A 22,532-nucleotide genomic window follows, 5' to 3' on the forward strand; every position below is an offset into this window, starting at 1 on the left:
CAAGGAAGTAGCAAGAGAATTTTGGGAGGGTGCTAGAACTATTTGGTATCTAAATTATGGTAGAGCTTACATAAATCTTCACGTGTTAAAATTCATGCAACTGTACACAAACACACGAAAGAAACCCAGTTTTACTCATACTAATGTAAAACACAAAATTAAAAAGCAAAATAAGATGCTCAAGCCCATGCCCAGACTTAGTGAAACAGGATCTCCAGTATTGTGATGTAGCTGATTGCATTTTTAAGACACTTCACAGGTGCTCCTGGTGTACAGCCAAGAATGAGATCAGCTGTAATTCCTTGAATCTGATTTCTCCATTCCTCTGTTACATCTTCATGTCAGGCTCTTATCTCTCACAAGACCTACTGATTCCTCATCTCTCTTTTGAGTCTTACTACATTAGTGCCAGAGTGACCTTTGGCATGATAAATTTCAAGCTCTTCAGCACAGAACCCTCCAAGATCTGACCCCATCAACAACTTCCATCTCTCTGCATGCCCTTGTATTCCACACTGCAATATTGAAAGAAAACTCTAAATCCCTGGAAGTGACCTGCTATTTCATGCCTCCAGGCTTTCTGCTCAAAATACACTCTTTGCCTGGAATTCTACCCCCACCACGAATCTGCCTGGCAGGTACCTTTTAAGACTGGTTCAGCTACATGTTTTATGGCACTCCCAACTAAAAATCTTCAGTTTTCTGTCAATGCTCACCATCACCTATAACACTGCTCACAAACCTCATCTCCTACAGTTCCTGCCTCACATTTAAGACTCTTAAAATGCCAATTTTCTGGGTAACTCTCTCCCAAACTTTGTGTTTTCTCAGCTACTCATGCCTTAACTAATGATACTCCTCCTTCCCAAGAACAGTTTTCACCCACCCATTTTTTCCTAACACATATTCATCCTTCTAGAATAAACAGCTGTCATCTCTAAGAAGTCTTCCTCTGAACTTCCAGGCTAACAGAATTATACTTCTTCTCTATCTCCAAAGCATTTCTGGTTTTCATTATCAATATCTACCTTATTATGCTGAAATTATTTCATGTGTTCATCTCCCTCAATTTGCTCCTTAAACAGAAAGGGTCATACTTTAGATCTTTATATTACTCAGGCTTAGCATAAAATCTGGAGCAAACAGGTCTTTAACAAATGCTTCTTGAAGAAAGAAATTAATGAGAACAAATTTACTGGGTATTTTAATATACATCTCCTTTTCTCCAAAGGACATAAATGGCTAACTATATGCTGATAATACCTAAACTTCTATCTAGAGCTAGCTTGCTAGCTTTTTGTGCCCAAAATCACATTAGAAACCTCAATCATCCTAAATGCCTTCCTTTTCCTCATTTCTCACACTCAGTTATGAAGTCCTACTGATTTACTGAGATCTAAGCTTTCCATATGTGCCACAAGTTCATGCCCCTGCTTCTTCAAATCCGGGCTATACCAACAGTTATTAGTATAATGGTCTTCTAAATGGGCAGAAGACATGAACAGACATTTCTCAAAAGACAACATACAAACAGCAAGTAACACATGAAAAAATGCTCAACATCACTCAGCATCAGGAAAATACAAATCAAAACCACAATGAGGTAACACCTTACACTGGTCAGAATGCCTAAAATTAACAAGTTAGAAAAAAAAATTTCGGGAGGATGTAGAGAAAGGGGAACCCTCTCATGCTGCTGGCACACAGCTGGTGCAGCCACTCCAGAAAACGGTATCAAGGTTCCTCAAAAAGGTTAAAATAGAACTACCCTATGAGCCAGCAACTGCACTACTATTTACCCAAAGGATACAAACACAGTGATCCAAAGGGGCACCTGCACCCCAATGTTTATAATAGCAATGTCCACAACAGCCAAACTATGGAAAAAGCCTAGCTGTCCCTCAACAGATGAATGGATACAATGGAATATTGCTCAGCCATCAAAAAATGAAATCCTTACTATTTGCAAAGACATGAATGGAATGAGAGGATATTATGCTAAGCGAAATAGGTCAATCAGAAAAAGACAAATACCATATGATTTCATTCATATGTGGAATTTAAGGAAAAAAAACAGATGATCATAGGGGAAGTGAGAGAAAAATAAAGTAAGATGAAAACAGAGAAGAAAACAAACTATAAGAAACTCTTAAATATATGGAAACAAACAGGGTTGCTGGAGGGAACGTAGGTGGGGGATGGGGTAACTGGGTGATGGGCATTAAGGAGGGAACACGATGTAATGAGCACTGGGTGTTATATGCAACCAATGAATCACAAACTCCAGCTCTGAAACTAATAATGCACTATATGTTAATTGAATTTAAATAAAATTAAACATATATACATATATATACATTTTATATATATAATGGTCTTATTGCCTCCAGTTCCAAACCCTAACAATTTATTTTTCATAATGCCAATAATCTTTCTGAACTGCAACACCCACACTTCACTCCTTTGCTTGGCACTCTACCGTCTATATAAGAAACAGTCTAAGATCTGTAAGATCTTCTTCTGTCCCCTGCTGTCTTCCCCAAACTCCTCTCTCCTTATTCACTCTATCAAACTACACCCTATAGCCACATTGAACTTCCTGCACTTCCCAAAAGGGAGAGCCGTACTAACTCATACATCTATGCTCAAGCAACTCATTCTATCTGTAATGTTCTTCCATATTACAGTCATCTAGTGATTGCAAGCCTGAGGTCTAAGGTAGATTCCACTATAAAGCTATACCTGATTCATGCTCTCACACAACCACTACTCTTGGAAAGAACTGGTCAGTCCTTCCTTTGGGTTTCCATCAATTTTATGTATGTCTACATTAGCATTAATGGGTTTCCATCAATTTATGTGTAATTCTATGATAGCACATTTTACAATCTATTTCCCCCAAGAACACTAAAAACTGCTTGAAGGCAAGGGTCATACATGATCTCTAGCAATCACAGAATCTAATAAAATTATAAGACACATAGAAGGCATTCAATAAATGTTTATTAATGCAGACTAATAACCCTGGCTTTTAACCATGTGGTAAAATCAATAGTTCACAAATGACAAAATTTAACACATAAAACATTTGATAGTCCCAAACAGCCACATGGAGGCAAAATCCACTAATTTATCTTTTTAACAGAAAATAGCTAATAATTAGCATTATCCCCCAAACACATAAAATGAGCTCTCACCAACAAATTTTAAAAAGTGCTGACATGGGGCACCTGGGTGGCTCAGTGGGTTAAGCCTCTGCTTTCAGCTCAGGTCATGATCTCAGGGTCCTGGGATTGAGCCCCGTATCGGGCTCTCTGCTCAACAGGGAGCCTGCTTCCTCTTCTCTCTCTCTCTCTGCCTGCCTCTCTGCCTACTTGTAATTTCTGTCAAATAAATAAATCAAAATATTCAAAAAAAAAAAAAAAAGGGCTGACATATTTTAAATAGTATACAATGCTCTTATGTGTAGCAAAGTAAAGTGTGTTTTTAACACTTTCTCAATTCACCATTCGGCACCTTTCTATCTATTCTGTTACCCACAACCTCATGCTAGCCTTAGGTTATGTAAAGGAGCTTGTTTCAGGGCTGTCCCAGTTCTGTAATGTCCCATGTTCTAAAATTAATCCATTTTCTCTTCCTTTGCAGTCCAATATCTCATTCTCTCAATAGGCAAAACTCAGGTTGATGATGAAGCCAAGAAAGCATTCTCCAGAAATCCAAGGATACCACCAACAAATGAATAACTTGTATGTTTAATATTTCTAAACACTATCTGCATTTTTAAAAAGTTAATTATAAATGCAAATAAATATTGAATTGGTATAATATGAGAGATTTTTGAGTGGGTTAAAAACGGAAAGAATACAGACATTATCAACTCAAGACTAACCAAGTTGTAACTGCATTACAATAGAATGAAAACAAATTTTTGGCCCACTGATTTCAGGCTAGTATTTATCAATATAAGAGAATAACAACATCTACAACTCACAGTATTATTTTGTGACTCAACGGGAATATATAGGAAAATACTTAATAAATGAGAGAGTTTATGTATAGTTGATTCTTGAACAATGGGGGTTTAAATTGTCTAGGCCCACTTCTACTGGTTTTATTCTGCTTTGTTGAGAACTGACAGCAAAAGCCACAGGGCATTTATTTACAACTGCCCACCCCAGTCTCTACAGGACTGAATGGAAGACAGCTGGCACACGAGCCATGCCTTCTCTCCTCTAAGTACTTAAGGGAGGCCTGCTCAGACCATGAGCAACGCCCTCTTCCCCCATGGCCCAGGACCAGGCAGAATTGTGAGCTGCCCTGAACGATGCGCTAGGTCAAGCACCCGCGGCTGGCAGGCAAAAGGCCATGCTGAAGCAGAAAAACACACCTAGAGGGCAGGGTGGGCGCTGCTCTGGGAGCCCTTCTCCTCCCAGTAGCCTAGCAGGACTGCAGGACAGAATAGGTGAAGCCTTTGGGGCCCCTCCCACACAGGCCAGTCCCACCCCATCCCCCAAGCTCTCTGTGGGCACACTCCCACATGGCTGGCAGCCACCAATGGCCACAGACCAGTGATGGACCTCCCGACAGACTGGACTGTGCTGTGCCTTCAGGTCAGTGTTGCTGCCTAAAGCTAGCCCATCATCTGCCTGTTCTGAGCCAAGTCTACCCAGCCTCTGGTACATTGCCAACTCTGGGCCAGACCCACCTCCATGGCACTGGACCTCTTGCAGGCAGAATTTTTTTTTTTCTAGAAAACATTAAGTATGGTAATTCAATGTATTTTATCTTTTGAATTTCTCAACTTTTTTTTCCCTAGCTTACTTTATTATTAAAAAACGGTATGATACTTTTAACACACAAAATACATGTTAGTCAACTGTTCATGTTACCGGTAAGGCTTCCAGCATACAGTAAGCTGTTAGTAAAGTTTTGGGGAGCTGACTGTGCAGGGTTATCAGTGTTCCCAATTCCCACCTTGTTCAAAGGTCAGCTGTGATTGAAAAGAACTTGGTATCCAACTCCAGAAAAGATGCAGACCCAAGAATTTGCAATACTAAGTAGAAACCAGTTAACACTAATGGGCTTTTTAATAAACATCAAGAAAACTCTATTCTTCAATCAATTTTCATACCTTTACTAAATGGGTTGAAAAAGTACAATGGATACATACATGGAGAGATCTTCTAAAACCTGCAAACTTTTCTTCTTATAAATAGTAATTAATAAATCTTAAGATTTATCTGAGATGAAAATTAAGGATTCCTCCTTTGTGTTTTCAAAGATACAGCAACCAATGAAGTTTTCTAAGACTTTTTAAGTCTCAGATGATACTTAGGTAGATAACCAGAGACAGAAATTTTAAGTAGTTCCTAGTGAAAAGTCTGTTTCAGACCAGTTATTCTCTAACCATTTTGAATAATCAAAATGAGAAAGAGCAAAATGGTATTACCTGAAAAAATTTCTTTCTTAGTGTCATAAGCTAATAACTGATAAAGCCTAGAATACGATCAATTTTTATTTGATAATTAGGTCTGTCTAAGCAATACCAAAGACACATTTGAACTGTCCCTGTGTTTAGTACCAGGCTGACATGATGGTTAAATAAATGTGACTACCATTCAATCAGCTAGCTTTGATATCCTCCATCTCCTTTCTCAGTTTTATTTTTTACATCAATATGAAGACGACTACTTATTTTTGTTTTTGTTTTTTTTCCTCCTTTCTCTACATTTAAATACCACAGGCCTGGACAGGAAAACAAATAATATATAAAATTAATATATAGAAGTTCTGGGGCCCCTGGGTGGCTCAGTGGGTTAAGCCTCTGCCTTCTGCTCAGGTCATGATCTTGGGGTCCTGGGATCGAGCCCCACATCAGGCTCTCTGCTCAGCAGGGAGCCTGCTTCCGCCTCTCTCTCTGCCTGCCACACTGCCTACTTGTGATCTCGCTCCGTCAAATAAATAAACAAAATCTTTAATAAATAAATAAATAAAAAGAAGTTCTTCAGAGCTATAGATTCTTTAATAACATATACTTCTCTAACAACGTTATAGATATATTGTAGTTCTACTGAAAAACAAGACAATGGAACAGGCCTCTCAATATATGTGTCAAAATTTCCTTATACTTGGAACACCTCTATGTATACCTATATACACTTGTTCAAAGATAAACACTAATACATAATTACATAACAGATTATGTAACTTTCATATATTTCCACTCATTTATCTTCCTATATCAATGAATATATTTCCAACATGTCACTCACTATTCAGTGCTTTGTAGTATTCCAAACACCATTATTTATTTAACCCACTCCATACTGTTGACAACCTTACTTTCAACTTTTAGTTGTCATAAAGAGCACAAGCATAGATGAATTTGTACAGACATCTTCACAACATGTCTGATTATTTTCTAACAATTTTTAGATGTTATTTGAGGGGAAGAAAAATATTATTTGAAATAAAAGGGATGAGAGAAAGGAGTGGATAGATGAAGGAGACAGGGAAAGAGAAGAAAGAAAGGAACAATGAAAAACAAGACAGAGAAGCCGGATAAGGCACAGATTAAAAAAAAAAAAAAAAAAAAAAAAAAAAAAAGACGTGAAACAGTATATTTCACTTTATTACCAGAGTTGCTGTTGCTGTTCTATCATTTTCAGCAAATTTGTACTACTTAGGTTTAGCTAGGGTAAATCTCTTCTTTGCAATCTTTAACTAAAATTACAATTCCTTCTTTGAAAGCTTATTTTCTCTGCCTAGATATTTATGGGATATAGTTTTTATCCTTAATTTTAAAGAATATCCACAGATTGAAACTTGTAAGAATGTCTTTTGAGCGTTTTTTTCTTCCTAGAATATGGCAGTTAGGATGTAACGGGTTCTTTTTTTAGTGCAGCCATTTCAAAATGTCTCTGATTATTACTTTGTTGCAATTTCAAATTAATCTTCTTTCATTTAGGAAAAAAGAATTATCCCTACGTTAGACATCTTTGTTAGATACTTAGGTTATCGCTCATCCTTTTAGCTTCTTTTCATTCCTTCCAGATCTAGAAACAGATTGCCATTAATCTGGTTTTCTACAATGGAGTGAATTTCCTTCCATTTCCACAATTTAGTGGTCATTTGGGAGGTCACATCAAGAGATATTAACCAGGTACACGGTTACTTTCTGATGATTTTTAAATTGCCTCAATTTCTCTAAAATATGCTTTTCGGAATCAAGAATGTATTAATGTATCAATGCTCACATGATTCTGAGGTTTGAAAAGGAAAAGGAAGAGATAAGGAGGATCAGGTAGGAGATGAACATAAAAGGAGTGGTTCCAAAAAAAGGAACTGAAATACTGTGATAAATTTTTAAGTGAAAATTTCAGGACAGAAGTTTAAAAAATAAACATTAGGGGTGGCGCCTGGGTGGCTGGGTGGGTTGGGCCTCTGCCTTCGACTCAGGTCATGATCTCAGGGTCCTGGGATCAAGCCCCGCACCGGGCTCTCTGCTCAGAAGGAGCCTGCTTCCTGTCTCTCTCTGCCTGCCTCTCTGCCTAATTGTGATCTCTCTCTCTGTGTCAAATAAATAAATAAATAAATCTTTAAAAATAAATAAATAAAATAAAAAATAAAGAATAAACATGAAAACCTGAGGAAAAGCAAACATTCTTGCCATTTACTTTCCAAACTCAAAGATATTTTTATTTTCTTACACATCTCCTAGAAAGCCAAATTATTAACAGTGACTATCCTTGACAAAATATTTGGGGACATTAAGTTAATGAATCAACAAAAACTTACATTAAGATATTTTAGTCAAGCAAACTAATGAGAGGTCTTAATTACACAGAATAGCATTAGGCATGCATGAGTGGCAATCAAAGCTCCTTATTTGCTATTAGTCAAAGATCACATAACTTCAATAAATGTTAAAGGTAGAAAGCTTTAATGAGCATTTTCAAAAGCATTTTATCACATCTTGTTCCTTCAGTCATTCTCAATTCAAATTAGCACAGTGCATAACATGGTATCTGACTGATGAGTCCTCAGAGCCACTTACTTGTTTATATTTTTTGTAAGTGGTATTCAATGAGACCAAGTTGGGAGAAACCATTTAGGAGGTGGTGTTAAAAAAAATTCAAAGGATATTCAATTTAAGATTTAAAACTGCTCAGTAAATTCTCATAAATAAGATTTTAGTTTAGTAATGAAACAGAAAGACTAATCGTTCCCAAAGACATTTTTCTTTCAAACCAAGAAAAACCAACCAAACAAAAATAATTACAATGATGATAATTCGTATGCCTAACTTTTTTACAGGTAAATCAGATTTTGGCATATTAATCATTTAATCAAGTGTGCTTTTTGAAATGTGAAAGAAAATTATAAACTGAAAAAATATTTAACTATTTCAAAAGGAATATAACTCAATGAATATATAATCACATATAGAAGTTTAAGATACCATACTTTGGCATATTCGTTGACTTTTTAAGAGAAAGAAGTGTGTGTGCTACATATTAACCAAAAAAGGTACATTTCCTCTTAATTTGCCATTGAAGAGTCTTCCTCAATAGCCTCAGAAATGCGGTTGGGATGAGAACAAAGAGAATAAAGTAATTTCACTTCATAGATACAAACACAGAGATTCATCACTGCATTTATAACAAATACATTCTGATTAAGATTAATTTCTGTCCATGTATCTTGTAGTAAAACAGTTCTCTAATCATAATAAAATCCCTATTTTGGACACTGATATAAATTTTAATAGCTCAATTATTAAGGCTTAATTGTTAATTTAATTATTAACTGGTATCAAACATACCACCCTTTTTTTTTTACACTTTATTTCTATTCACTATTACAAGATTCAAGTGGTTCCATTTTCATTTCTAAAGATACAACAAGCACATTAGAAATTACACATAAGCTTTGGATTGTCAACACATTAAACACATTCTCAAATCACTAAGTAAGAATTAAAATTTAGGGAATAGGCACGAGAGCCCAACAAAATAGGTGAAATCATCAACTTCTTTCCAGCTATAACACTTTTAATCTTATATATAAAAACAAATGGTAAGACAAGCTAAGCATTATATTAATAAGACACTAAAAGTAAGTATTAAAGTACAAAAAATAAAATACTAGTTTGGGGGGGAGCAACATTATAAAAAATAAGACATGAGGACTAATTAATCCTGTCAGATATCATGTGAGGCACTATGTTAATAAAAATTAATAATCAATAATTTCAGAATAAAATACTTTTTAACTTCATAACTGTTTTTTACCTGTCAATTCAATGGGAGAAAATGAACCTGTTAAATACTTGCTATTATACCCTAATAAATTCAAGAAAATAAGCACCAAAAAACTCAAAATCTATAAAAAACAAAAATATACACATTCTGATTATAAAGGGGAGTTTCAGGTCTTTGTTTTCTACTTTTAGAACAGAAAAAAAATTGCAAAGAAAAGATGAAAAGGAATGGTTACATAAAAGTAAGTCCAAACCAATAACTCTAAAGAGAATGAAAACTCTTGTTTTCCTCAGCAGATGGCTGTATACTTGCACCCAGCATAGGTAGAGTACATTTATGACATGTCATACCTAAGGAACAAGAGCCATAAATGACCACACTCTACCAACGAATTCAATCTTAGTGTTTACCATACATAATTCTGTATACATAATATTCAATGAATTTTGCAGAGATTAATAAGAAAATATATTAAGAAAACTCTGTGCAGCAGAATTTAAATGGAAATGTCCCCAAACTCAAACAACACTTTGCAATAGGAACAGAAGCACCTAGGTGGTTAAGTGTCAGCCTTCAACAGGAACAGGAGCACCTAGGTGGTTAAGTGTCAGCCTTCAGCTCAGGTTATCATCTCAGGGTCCTGGGATGCAGCCCAGTATCAGGCTCCCTGCTCAGCAGGGAGCCTGCTTCTCTCTCTCCTCCCCACCCTATCTCTGTCCCTCTCTCTCTCAAATAAATAAATAAAAACTTAAAAGAAAAAAAACCACATTATTAAAATAAAATGCTTGGTAGGAAGACAAAATATATACACAGAAAATGCATATGAAATAATGATCAGAGTCTATACAATTGAGAGTTATGACAATTACACAATAATTGTATTTATTTCAATTTTATTTACTTACTTTAGAGAGAAAGGATGTGCATGCCTGAGTCAGGGGAGGGGTGGGGAGGGAAGAATGTCAAGCAGACTCCTGCTGAGCGCAGAGCCGCACAGAGGGCTGGATCTCACAACCCTGAGATCATGACGGGAGCCAAAATCAAGAATTTGGACACTTAAACAAATGAGCCACCAGGCACCCCACAACAATTATATACTTACGAAAGCCACTGAATTTATGGAGACTCATGACTGTTTGAACACATACGTGATATACTCTATAAATGGAAACTCAAATCAAACTGGGTCTGAAAAGTTAGGATAAAGGGAACTTTTATTAGTTTTCTAGGGCTGCGTTCACACATTATCACAAACTTAATGGCTTAAAATAACAGAAACTTGTTCTCACAGTTCTGGAGCCCAGATATCTGAGCTATCTCTAAAGGCTCCAGGAAAGAATCCTTCTTACCTCTTCCTAGATTCTGGTGACTACAGGAGATCCTTGGCTTATTTATGGCAGCATAACTCCATAAACATAAACAATTATTTTTAGGTAACAGAGTCTTACTTCCTATAAGATAACACTTCTAGTAAGAGTTTGTTTTTGTTTCTGAAAGACCCCCCCCCCCGTCGTTAACTAGTTTCAATTCTTAAAATAATTTAAAAATATTATAAAATACTAAGATAAAAAATTAGAATATTTTTAAAAGACCAGGAACTCAGGTACCATAAGATCACCAGAATCCCTGGGAATGGCATGGGACAGCTGTATTTTCCAAATGGCTTAAATTATTAAAATCTTACTTTAAAATTTTGTTAAAAATCTTACATACACAGAAACACACATGAATCTGGCTGACTTAAGCAGACCACAAAATATTTTTTTTGTATAACAGATTAAGAGATGCAATTATTAACATATAGTACATAAATACCCCTGAGAATCACTGAAATGTAGAGAGCAGTATTTTTCTATACTGCTGTTAGCTGTTTCTTTGTTCTGTATTTTGCCCTTTCTCTTTCTTAACAGTAACTCTTTTTCCATGGAGGCCCTTCTTTCCCTTTTTGTAATTTGTTAATTATAAACAAAGATTTGTGGATAAGGGCGCAGGTCAGGTCTGCCACATTAGGCCCCAAAGACTTGCTCATATTTTAACTCTACCAAACATAAGCTCTAAACCTCAGTTTCTTCATTTGCAAACGGCAGATAATAACAGCACAAAACATACAGGGTTGTCTAGAGGACAAACGGAGATTAAGACAATAAAATAATTGGCACAGAACTTGGCATACAGTAAACAATAAATGTCAGCTATTTCTTTTTCCTTCTTACTACTGCCTTATAAATTAACTAGCTCAATTTCTGAAGACTACGTCTGTGTGTATTGTATTGTCAGAATAAAGTATGGAAAAAATACCTCAAAAAGTTAATAGTGTCTCAAAGAAATAACACGTCATATCAACTAAGATGGCTAAAATTAAAAAGACAGTAATAATCTTTGGCTGGCAAGGACATATGAGAAACCCTCCTATGTTGCTGATGGAGATATAAAAGGATGTAGCTACTTGGAAAACAACTTCGTTTCTTAAAAAGTTAAACATAGATTTATCATATGACACAGCAATTCTACATCTAGGTAGTAACTATATAAATATTACACACAAATATTCACAGCAGCATTATTCATTCAACCCAAACGTCCATCAAAACTGGTGAATAGGGACGCCTGGGTGGCTCAGTTGGTTAAGCGGCTGCCTTCGGCTCAGGTCATGATCCCAGCGTCCTGGGATCGAGTCCCACATCGGGCTCCTTGCTTGGCAGGGAGCCTGCTTCTCCCTCTGCCTCTAGCCTGCCACTCTGTCTGCCTGTGCTTGCGCTCTGTATCTCTCTCTCTAACAAATAAATAAAAATCTTTAAAAAAAAAAAAAAAACTGGTGAATAAGCAAAATGTGGTACATCCACACTCTGGAATACTACTCATTAATAAAAAGAAATAAAATACTGATACATGCTACAACATGAATGAACCTCAAAAATATGCTCAGTGGAAGAAGCCAGACACAAAACACTCTATCTGTATGATGAATACTTACAAGAAATATACAGAAAAGGCTAATCTAGACACAGAAAGCAGATCAGTGGACACCTAGAGCAGTGGGAGGTACCAGGGATTAACTGTAAATAGGCACTATTGTAAATAGGGGTAATTAAAATGGGCAGTTTGGGGGTGCCTGACTGACTCAGAACAACATGCAACTCTTGATCTTGGGGCTGTTTGAGCCCCATGTTAAGTATAGATATTAATTTTTTTTAATGGGCAGATTTTATACTATGTAAATTATACCTCAACAAAGTTGCTTTTTATAAAATTAGCAATGGCGATCTTCACCTAACAGTGTCATGGGTTATTTTTTTCCCCAGTTTTACTTTTGAAAATGGTTTTAGTAAACTGCCAATTCATTGGACTTATGTATAATTAAAAGTAAACAGAGTAAAGACAATGGGATTCTCCTCTGAATAAAGTACTTGACCTTCATGATACCTTCTTTGTCTGCTTATATTTTTATTATTTCATTCCTTAGCAAGTTTCTAGACAGTTATTAAACAGCTGATTAAGTGAGTCAAAGTTGAGTGAGAAATATTAAATGTCGCACATGAATTTTTCTAAAGATCCTACCAGAGGTAATACTGTGATATGAAATATTTTATAGATTGTTTTTTACAGTCTTTCCTGGATGAGAAGGTAACACAGGCTATATATAGACCTACGTAGTTATATCAAGTCTAATAAGCAAAACAAAAATACTAAAAGAACATAAACTTTTTAAATACTTAGTCCCAGTACCCTTTAAAAAGAACCTTTTCAAGAGACTCACACACACTAAAGCCTCAGAATAACTACTGTCTAGATTTATGAGATAGAAATTAGCCAAAGACTGCATCTGATTGTTTCAACACATACATGGTATATTCTATAAATGGAAACTCAAATCAAACTGGGTCTGAAAAGTTAGGATAAAGGGAACTTTTATTAGTTTTCTAGGGCTGCGTTCACACATTATCACAAACTTGATGGCTTAAAATAACAGAAATTTGTTCTCACAGTTCTGGAGCCCAGATATCTGAGCTATCTCTGAAGGCTCCAGGAAAGCATCCTTCATGCCTCTTCCTTAGATTCTGGTGACTACAGGTGTTCCTCGGCTTATTTATGACAGCATAACTCCAATTTCTACCTCCATTTTCACATAGCCTTCTTCCTTCATAGGTCTTCCTGTCCCTTCCTCCACTTATAAGGACACCAGTCACAGGATTTGGGACCCACCCTGAATCCAAGATGATTTCATCTGGAGATCCTCAACTAATTAAATCTGCAAAGATCCTATCCCAAAAAGGGACTAGGCCAGTTGTTTATTAACTACATCAAAGTTCGCTCTCTTAGGAAAAAAAGCTCACAAAAAAAACCCTAATAACTCAAATTTAAAATTATTTTGTATAGTCTCAGTTGGAAATATCCTATCATTTTAATTGATTCCTTTTCCCAGTAGAAAGTATCCTATTATATAATCAGGAAATTCCATCATTAAAAAATTATAAAATATATATAAAGAGTTGGATGAAAATGTTTTACTGTAACAACTTATTTCCCAAAGGTTATCTCTCTCCTGGTGTTCCTTCTCATCACGGCGAATGCCCTAACAACGTGTAGCTCTGGCAACTAGTCTGTTGTCATACAAGCAACCCATCAGCAAATTCAGTGGACTCCTTTAAAATATATTCCAAATGCAAACAATTCTCATACACTCCCCCACCCCCTCACCCCTGCCTAATCTAAATCACTACCAGTGAGCCCTTTAACATGTAAATCTGCTATACCACTCTCTTATACAAAACTCTGCAATGGCTTCCATCACAGATACGATAAAATCCAAAGTTGCTCTCCTCTTCCATCCCTCTCCCTCTTACTCTCCCCTCAGTCACCTAAATCTTTCAACCTGGAAAAGCACCAACCACACATTGTCTTACTGTTACCTCTCTTTCATCCACGTACCTAAAAGGCTGAATCTCTCTGTTCTGTCAATTCTCTGCTGAAATGTCACTTAAGAGAAAGGCCTTTCCTGCCCACCTTATCTAAAATTGCACTCCTGGGCCATTCTCCCTTTACCCTTCTGAACTACTGCTTCAGAAAATAACAATCTGACAATCCATGTTAGTTTGTTTTTTACTGTTAGCCTCAATAAACTAGAAAGTAAGTTCCATGAAAGTATGTTTGGTTCAGTGCCATATGCCCAGCACTGGAATAATACCTGGCATACCGCTAGCACAACTAGTATCTGAATGGAAAACATATCTAACTTTGAATGGCGACAATAATTTTTTCATCCATTTTCCCTTTTCAAATATCCCCTCCTTCACTCTGTAAGGTATATTATGAGAAGTATTTCCTCAAATTATTTCCCATTCACAATACATTTTTATTCTGCTTTGAAAAAACAATTACTAACAGACGTTCCTCTCTACAAGTTAAATATTACCAGGAGAGACAACCAGTTGCTTGCCGTTAGACGGGATGGGAAACAAAGAGCTAGTAAGCAAATAGTCCTGTGATCTGATACCATTCCTCCCAACTGCTCCTTATTTCTGACTCTTCTTCCTTCACTGCCAACAGAACTGCCTTCCCAAAACACAATCACTAATCTGGAGAATGGTCTCATGTTTATGTAGGGCTACTACATCTACTATATTGTATCTATACCTTATCAGTAATTAGGGTCTTTCTTTCCCTTTAATAGTGTCCCCCAAAGTAAATTCCAAGGAACAATGTATCACAGAGGTGTTAAGAGACTCTGAAAGGGGTCAAATAAATTAAGTAAAACTTCAATAAGCAGAACAGAGCAGGTATCTTTCTTAGAAGACTTTCGAGAATCTCAACTATGTTAATGTGCATTCTAAATCTTCACAATGGAAAGAATATACACTGAGACCCAAACTTACTTTTTCAACTCAAACTTAACAGAATCTTTCATCAATTATTTCATTTCACTACTCTTTTTTCCTAGCTACCTCAAAAATTCCAGCAGTCTGACTTACTGAAAACACCTTTCACCTTAGATATTGAGGAAGGTTTAAAAGGAGATTTGCTAATGGATTTAAATTATAATTAAAATGTTCACTGCAGCATATTATTTGGGCATAAATCACTTTTTTTTCCCACAAAAGGTGCAGAGTAACAAAATTTGATATTACCAAAAGTAGCATAAAATTGGGGTCAATAGCACTCAAGTAATTCCCCTCCACCCAAATATCTCTTTTTTATAACACTGCTAACCAAAATAAGGGTGGGACTGGAGGTATAGTAGGAAGTTCTGTAAATTTCTGTAAAATGTTATAACTACATTTCTGGGGGTAACTATAATACAGGTAACAGACTCTTGAATAAATTAAATCAGTAGGATCACTTTAGGATACAATAAACAACACAAATTCATACGCTGTCTGATGCAAAAATTACTTCCCTCAAAAATCCTCTTTTTCTCCATTCTCCCATATCTCAAGGGATTCCACCCTTATGAATGCCCCTGCATGCCTCCCTTGCCTCTAAAACCTTCTTGTGGTCACCCTTTCACTCCTATTCTGTGTCAGTGCCAGTTTCCAAACTTGAACTAGTTCATCTTAACATTTGCAGAATATCTTTGTCCATACCTGATGTTAGCAGCCGAAGTTGAACTAGTCATAGCCCTAACATCAAAGAAACTCCTGAAACTTAAGAGGCCTAACTGGAATAGGGCGCAAATGCACCCTCCCCAAGACAAACAATGCTACCTTCAAGTCAGATCCTGCAACAATCCTAAATTCTTTGAACCTAAAAATAGCTCAGCTGTTGTCTCATCTGCCAGCAGATGGCCAGACTATTTTTAATTCAGGATTCTAGAGAGCACGAATGGATCACGCTAAGCTAGGGCAGCCTAGAAGGCCTCTGCAGAGTTGTCTTAGCCGCAGAAAGCTGTAGTGGGGCAGGAACCAAGAGAGGGCAACCTGGAGCTATTCTTCTCCCCTGGGCTTCACACTGATTGTAACAATGTAGATGTGAAGGTATTTTGTTTGTTTTTTTAAACCATTCTGTACTTCAAAATAAAGTCTGAAATGTAAGATAATTTGATAATTTTAAATAATCTGCACACCCTTTAAAGTTTTCATTATTTTTTCTGTGAAAATAAAATAAAATTTCCTTTATGCAGTATCTTTGAGGATGAATTTTGTTTTTAATAAAGTGAAATCTCTTCTGATCTTGATGAGATGTGCTAAAAGTTTTACTTTAACCAAAAAAATATCATTTTCTTAAGAATATGTGATGAACTGTAATTTCAACAGCATTATTTACAGAAAAACTATAACTGGCCATTGTTAAAAGGTAACGGAATTTTGAATACCAGTGCTCTGAAATCACCTCACATGGCAATAAAATGATTTTAAAACACCAAAGGATTGAAAGTCTGACATACTATATACTTTTCTGTTTATTCTGTCTCCAGTCAGCTCCTTGGTAGGTGCTCAATAAATATTTGGGGGTGGGGAGGACGAAGAATGCAGGCAGGTATATTTAGAAGGGTTATTTAGAAAGTATATTTAGAAGGATTATAGCACTCACTTCTATGCTTCCACCATCCAACTCCTACCTACTCACAACCTAATCTAGATCAGGGATGACCACACCAGTCCTTTCCAGTTTACCATTCCTGCTTGATGGCCACAGTGATTATCAAGAGACCAAAGTGGGTCTGGATTCTCAATAATGAAGAGAAAAAAGAGAAGACTTATAATAGTTTCCAGGGACAATACATATCTGAAGACACCATCTTATTGTAAAACACTGCATTTCCTGTAAAAATGAAAGGGGTTATCCCTACCAATTTGTGATAATGTATGTGAATGACTAGAAGGAAAGAAACAAAGTTCATCCATCAGGGATCCACTATCTTGAGCTCAATGAGATTTTGCAGGAGACTAAATATAACTTTTATAAATTTTGAGAAAAAGCCTTATACAGCTTTAAAAAAGTATTGTGTTGCCTAGTCCTTGCCTGAGCAGTCATATTTCTCATAACAAGCTTCTGCTAACTATATGCAAGAGGCAGGCAAAAAAGTAAAACCAGCAAAATCTGCAAAAGACAATTCCCAGTACACTTAACACACACTACCAAGTAGCTCCTAAACCGCAAGGACCAAGCCCTAAGCCTCTAAAGATGCCAATCAAGAAGGGCAGGAATACTCAGTGCACAAGTTAACCAAATTGTGTTCACGGTCATGGCACATTAGAGGAAATGAAACTTTACAATAATTAAGTTCAATATCCTGATTTACAAGGAAGGAAACTAAGGCCCAATGACTTGACTGCAATATAACAGAACTGGGAATTAAACCCAGGATCCCCAGTTCTCCTTCCACAGAACTCTCCATCAAAACACGCTCAACTTATTGGCATTTTGGAGCAGAAAAAAAAATACATATACAAGATACACTCCATTTCATTGGTCTAATACTTATTACTTAGTGTACTAAAAATAAAATTAACATGGAAAATGTGGTCTCAAACTAAAACTTTACTTTGCAACTCTTAAGTCCTTTAACCTGCAAGTTATTTATAAACCTACACATAATTCTTTTAAAAAACTCAAAAGCAGGGGCGCCTGGGTGGCTCAGTGGGTTAAGCCGCTGCCTTCGGCTCAGGTCATGATCTCAGGGTCCTGGGATCGAGTCCGCATCGGGCTCTCTGCTCAGCAGGGAGCCTGTTTCCTCCTCTCTCTCTCTCTGCCTGCCTCTCTGCCTACTTGTGATCTCTCTCTGTCAAATAAATAAATAAAATCTTAAAAAAAAAAAAAAAAACTCAAAAGCATTTCTTCCCTCATACCACCTTAATTCAATAATTACTCCTTTCAGTACCTATATAAATTCTATTTTTTTCGCTATACAAGGTTTTCTCATATACCCAGAACCGTATTTCACTAGCTACAAGAATAAAAAGATTAATTTCTGATTCATGAAGGGCCAAAGGACTAAACTTAAACCCACTATACTACAGATTCAAAAAAATTTTAATGAAATTTCTTCAGTAATATTTTTCATAGCATCACACCTTAAAATAGCTTAAAAAGAAAAACAGTATAGCTTTTTGTGCCAATTTTTTAAAAAGTACTCTATTTTAATAATTAAAAGGTCTTTCCTGTCTTCACTCTTTACTTTAACACACATTTAAGTTTTCCAGATTTTTCCTCCTTCAAGAACACTTCTTCCAAAGCCCATTTAACGAGCTTGATTTTCTTGTCAATTTCATGTAATCTATTTCCACTGCTATAAAATAAAAACAGAAGCATTAGAAATTAATCTTTGTGTTAAATGTCCTAGTCTTTCCCTAAACGATTTCATCTTTAATGGATGCAATAGATCAGTGTTCCCCCTTTAACAATTCTTTATCTGCTTGTCCTCACTATAGGTATTGTTTGGATTTACACTGCTATGGGATTCAATACACTAGATCTCCTCCGTCTGAACTATAAATCAGAATTCAAGCTTGAGAGCAGCTGCCACTGTCCAGACATGTGGCTGGTGGGTGTCATTGTCTTTTTCATTTTCCCCATTCCAAGCCCTCCCTTCCCTGTCACTAAAGCCAGCATATTTAAAGGTCCTTCCCTTCCTGGCTTTTATATGGCCACCCCCACCCCTTAACCTCTGGTCTTGTTCTTCCAGGTCAGCCCAGTCACATACAACATCACTCTGTTTTTCCTGTGGCGGAGGAGGAGAGATGTCAGAATGGGCTACACCTCTTGCCAGACCCCTTCTCAAGACTGTCAACAGGGAACAACTTCGGTCTGTCTTCCAAAGTACCACACCAATAGACAAAGTTATCAAAATTACAATACGGAACCCTTCCCACGCCCAATCTTGACGAATCAGCTCTACCTCAATTTCCAAGCTAATAAACAACAGCTCATCTTCTGCTCATCACAAAGGGTGCTAGCCCGTCCGCATCGCAACAAAATCTCGATACTCTCAAGTCGATTCCAAGCCCTGCCGCGTTCCCGAAGCCTCGCTAACTGCCCTTCCTCCTCCACCCTGCCGCTGCCCCACATCCAGCCGAGTTACTGTCAACTCCAGCCGGGGAGCAAAGAGCTTCGCGAGGGCTCCCTGAGGTCAGTGGCGCCGGCCTAAGGCAGCCCCAGACGACCCCACCTCCCGTGGAGGCTGCCGCGCCGCCCACCCCCCCACCCCGGGTCCTCCTCCCCGCTCACCTAACGCCACCTCGCACGCTTTGCGCAGCTGGGAGTGATGCGCCTTCTTCACTTCCTTGTCGGCCAAAATCTTCTCCAGGGCCCGGGTCAGGAACATGTTCTTCGTCTTCTTCCCCTCATACATGGACGCAGAGAAGGAGGCGGCGGCTCGTCCGACCCGCGGCTCCCAGCGGCTGGAGGGGAGGAGGAGGAGGGGGAGGAAGAGAAGAGAGAAAGAAGAGGGGGTGGAAGTGGGGGAGAGGAGGCGTGGAGGGCAGCGGCGGGATCACGAAGGGACAGGCAGGTGGGAGCAGCCGCGGTGCGGACGAGGGGCGCAGAGATCTTCACCAGCCCTTGAGAGGCCGCCCCTTGAGGGCCGCGCCCGTCGGACCGCCGCTTCTCCCGGCCTGGGGTCGCTTCCCGGCCACCCCCCTCACTCGCCCCTCCGGCCCAGGGGCGGCGAGGGAGCCCAGCCCGGGCGGCCGTCTGCCGGGAGTCAAGGAACAAGGCGGCGGCGGCGGCGTCTCAGAAACCCAGAGAGAATACGGCTGCCCTGGCTACTGTGGGGATTAACACCCGCCGCGGCCGCGGACTGGCCTCCATCACCGCCGACCTGCCCCGGCCGCCATGTTGGGAGGAAACGACGCGTCACGCAGCGGCCGAACGGCTGCAGAGGAGGAAGCGGCGGCGGCGGTGGCGACGGCGGCGCTGCCTGCCCAGAGCTGCCGCGGCGCCGGGAGGCTGGGGGCGGAGGGCGGCGCGGGAGGAGAGGCCCGATCCGCAGCGGTACGGTGGCCCGGCGGGGCCTCGTCGCCACCTGCGTTCGCCTGCAGGGCGGCGTGGGGCGTGGCGGGCGCCCTGCGGCGCCGGGCAGGCGGCTCCGGGCGTTGGACCCCTGGTACCCTTACTCCCACGGGGTGTAAAGGACTCCCAGCTACGGTGCTTGCACTTCTCCGACTTCCTGAAGGTCCCATTAGTGGAAGTGCAGTCCCTTCCGTTCCAGGGGTCACGGAAACACCCGCATCGCCCATTCTCAGCCATAGAGTGTTCCTACCTGCCACGCTCGACTCTAAATAAATTTCCTTACTAGATGTGCAAAACTGCTATCCAGGACCGTGCCCGTACCCTCGGACTACCTCAAGGAGGAGTCTCTCTTAGGAAGAGTAAACTAAAACCAATTTGACATGGATTCAGGCATGTTTCATTTTTTTTTTTTTTTAATCTCTGTAGGATAAATCGGTAAACTGTAGATTTCAGATTCTTTCTGAACTGAGCCTGAAGTTAAGCTAACAAGTAAATATTTCGAGTTGATGAGGTCCATTAGAGCTCCGTGTTTCTGTGCTTTTAATACTAATGCAGTGAGGACATAAAAACCAGTTTAAGAATAGAAAAGCTTTAAATACAGATTACCAGAAACATGTGACCATGTGTCTGCTTTGATATCAAAGAATAATTAAAATTTCTACCGTGTTTAATTTAGAGCATACAATTATGAAGAATGCCATAAAATATATGTGAAGAATTGATAAGTGATTTACGTGCGTGCCTACAAGTTCAAATCTACTGATTCCCAAATTGTTAAGAGTGTCTCTCACTTCTGGTCCGTTCTATTGCCTTGAGTAGGGACTTGTCCTAATACAATCATCCAAACCCACGAATGGAGGGGCTATGAAGTGCCAAGATTTGGGACAGGCTAAAAGCCATGAGAAATAAAAATGGAAACCTTGAAGGTGACCCCGAATTAAAGTAAAAACATAGATTAATTTTTAAAACTGTGGTGTTTAATTCTGAGAAACAAATAAATTCACTAATTTCATTTTAAAGACTTTCTAGATCCCTGGGGATTGGAGATTTAATATACTAGATCAGACATAATTCTGATTTCCATGTACACTCAAAGATTTAAAAAAATTTTTAGAACAAGCTGTATTTCTAATTTATATTTGTTTCTTCATTATGCCAGGGTGCCAGGTAATGCTGGAAGTGCTGATCACCAAATCTATTTACTCTTCTTCCTCAGTACAGAGATTATATTCCCCAGCCTCCCTTGCAATTAGGTGTAACCATCTAGATTTAGCTCATTAAAATAATAATAATAATTCCACAATCAATCTTCCATGCTGTTTCCCTTCTGTGGCCACATGCTAAAGATGGCAGAGCACAAATTAGAAGGAGCCTGAGTCCCAGAATTACCACTTGGAAGAGAGCCATCCACCCATCATGAATATTTGTTTCAGACTTTGCATGAGCAAAGTAAATTCTTCAGTTATGTTTAGCAGCTAGCTTTGTCCTAAACAAAACATTTGGCATTGATATAACAGATCTCAGAGCTTAAAGAGCCCAGAGTCTCCTGCATAATACATATCAACATCTGTAATCATCTTGTCTGCTTATTTGTTTATTGATTGATTATGTTTCCCTCGTAAGAGCAAGGACCTCGTCTGACTATTCACTTCTCTATGCCTAGCATCTAGTATAGTCACTAGCATAGAGAAGATCTTTAGAATGAACTTGAATAGAAACTTGGATGAATGAAAGATACTGGACCTAAGTCAGGAATGATCCTTGTGGAATGATCCTGTGGAGCTTAGCATATATGGTAAAGAAAAAGAATATTAAACAAGTAAATCACTAGTGAATGTATAATTACAAATGTGTTAAGTATGATTACAAAATAGAGTGCTATGAGGAGATCTTTAGATTTTGGATTCAGGGCTGGCTATCATAAAGAAGTAACGTTTAAACTGAAACCTGAAGGAAGAGTAAAAATTAGCCAAGAGAAGATAGGCAGTCTTTTGGGGTAAGGGGAAAGTTTGGCAAGTTTCAGGAACCAAAGCAAGGCAGTGTGGCTGAAAATTATCAAGGCAAAACCATGCCAGTAAAGATAAAAGAGGGAACTAGGCGCCAAACCATACAGAACCTTATAGGCCATGGTAAGGGTTCAGGATTATTTCATTCCAATAGCAGTAGAAACCTATTGAAGGTTTAAGTAGGGAGTGAAGTAAAAGTGGGAATTTAAAAGTAGTCCCTCTGTTGTGTGGAGAATGGATTGGAAAGGGACAAGAGTGGATGTAGGCAGAAAGTAAATGTGATTACAACAGAGCATCATGAAGTGGGCTGGGGTCC

The 22,532-nt window shown here is 38.4% G+C and overlaps 1 protein-coding gene across 1 annotated transcript in view; it reads right to left on the bottom strand.

The window, feature by feature from the left end:
• The window catches only part of ARFGEF1 (ADP ribosylation factor guanine nucleotide exchange factor 1), a 160,490-nt gene extending 140,853 nt beyond the window's left edge, over positions 1-19,637 (bottom strand). The window contains exon 1 of the mRNA XM_059394671.1: positions 19,428-19,637. Within this exon, the coding sequence (XP_059250654.1) occupies positions 19,428-19,551 (124 nt within the window). The 5' untranslated portion in view covers positions 19,552-19,637. The remainder of the gene's footprint in view (positions 1-19,427) is intronic.
• Positions 19,638-22,532: the final 2,895 nt, after the last annotated feature.

This window comes from Mustela nigripes, chromosome 3 (genome assembly GCF_022355385.1).
Source record: "Mustela nigripes isolate SB6536 chromosome 3, MUSNIG.SB6536, whole genome shotgun sequence".
Classification (NCBI taxonomy): domain Eukaryota; kingdom Metazoa; phylum Chordata; class Mammalia; order Carnivora; family Mustelidae; genus Mustela; species Mustela nigripes.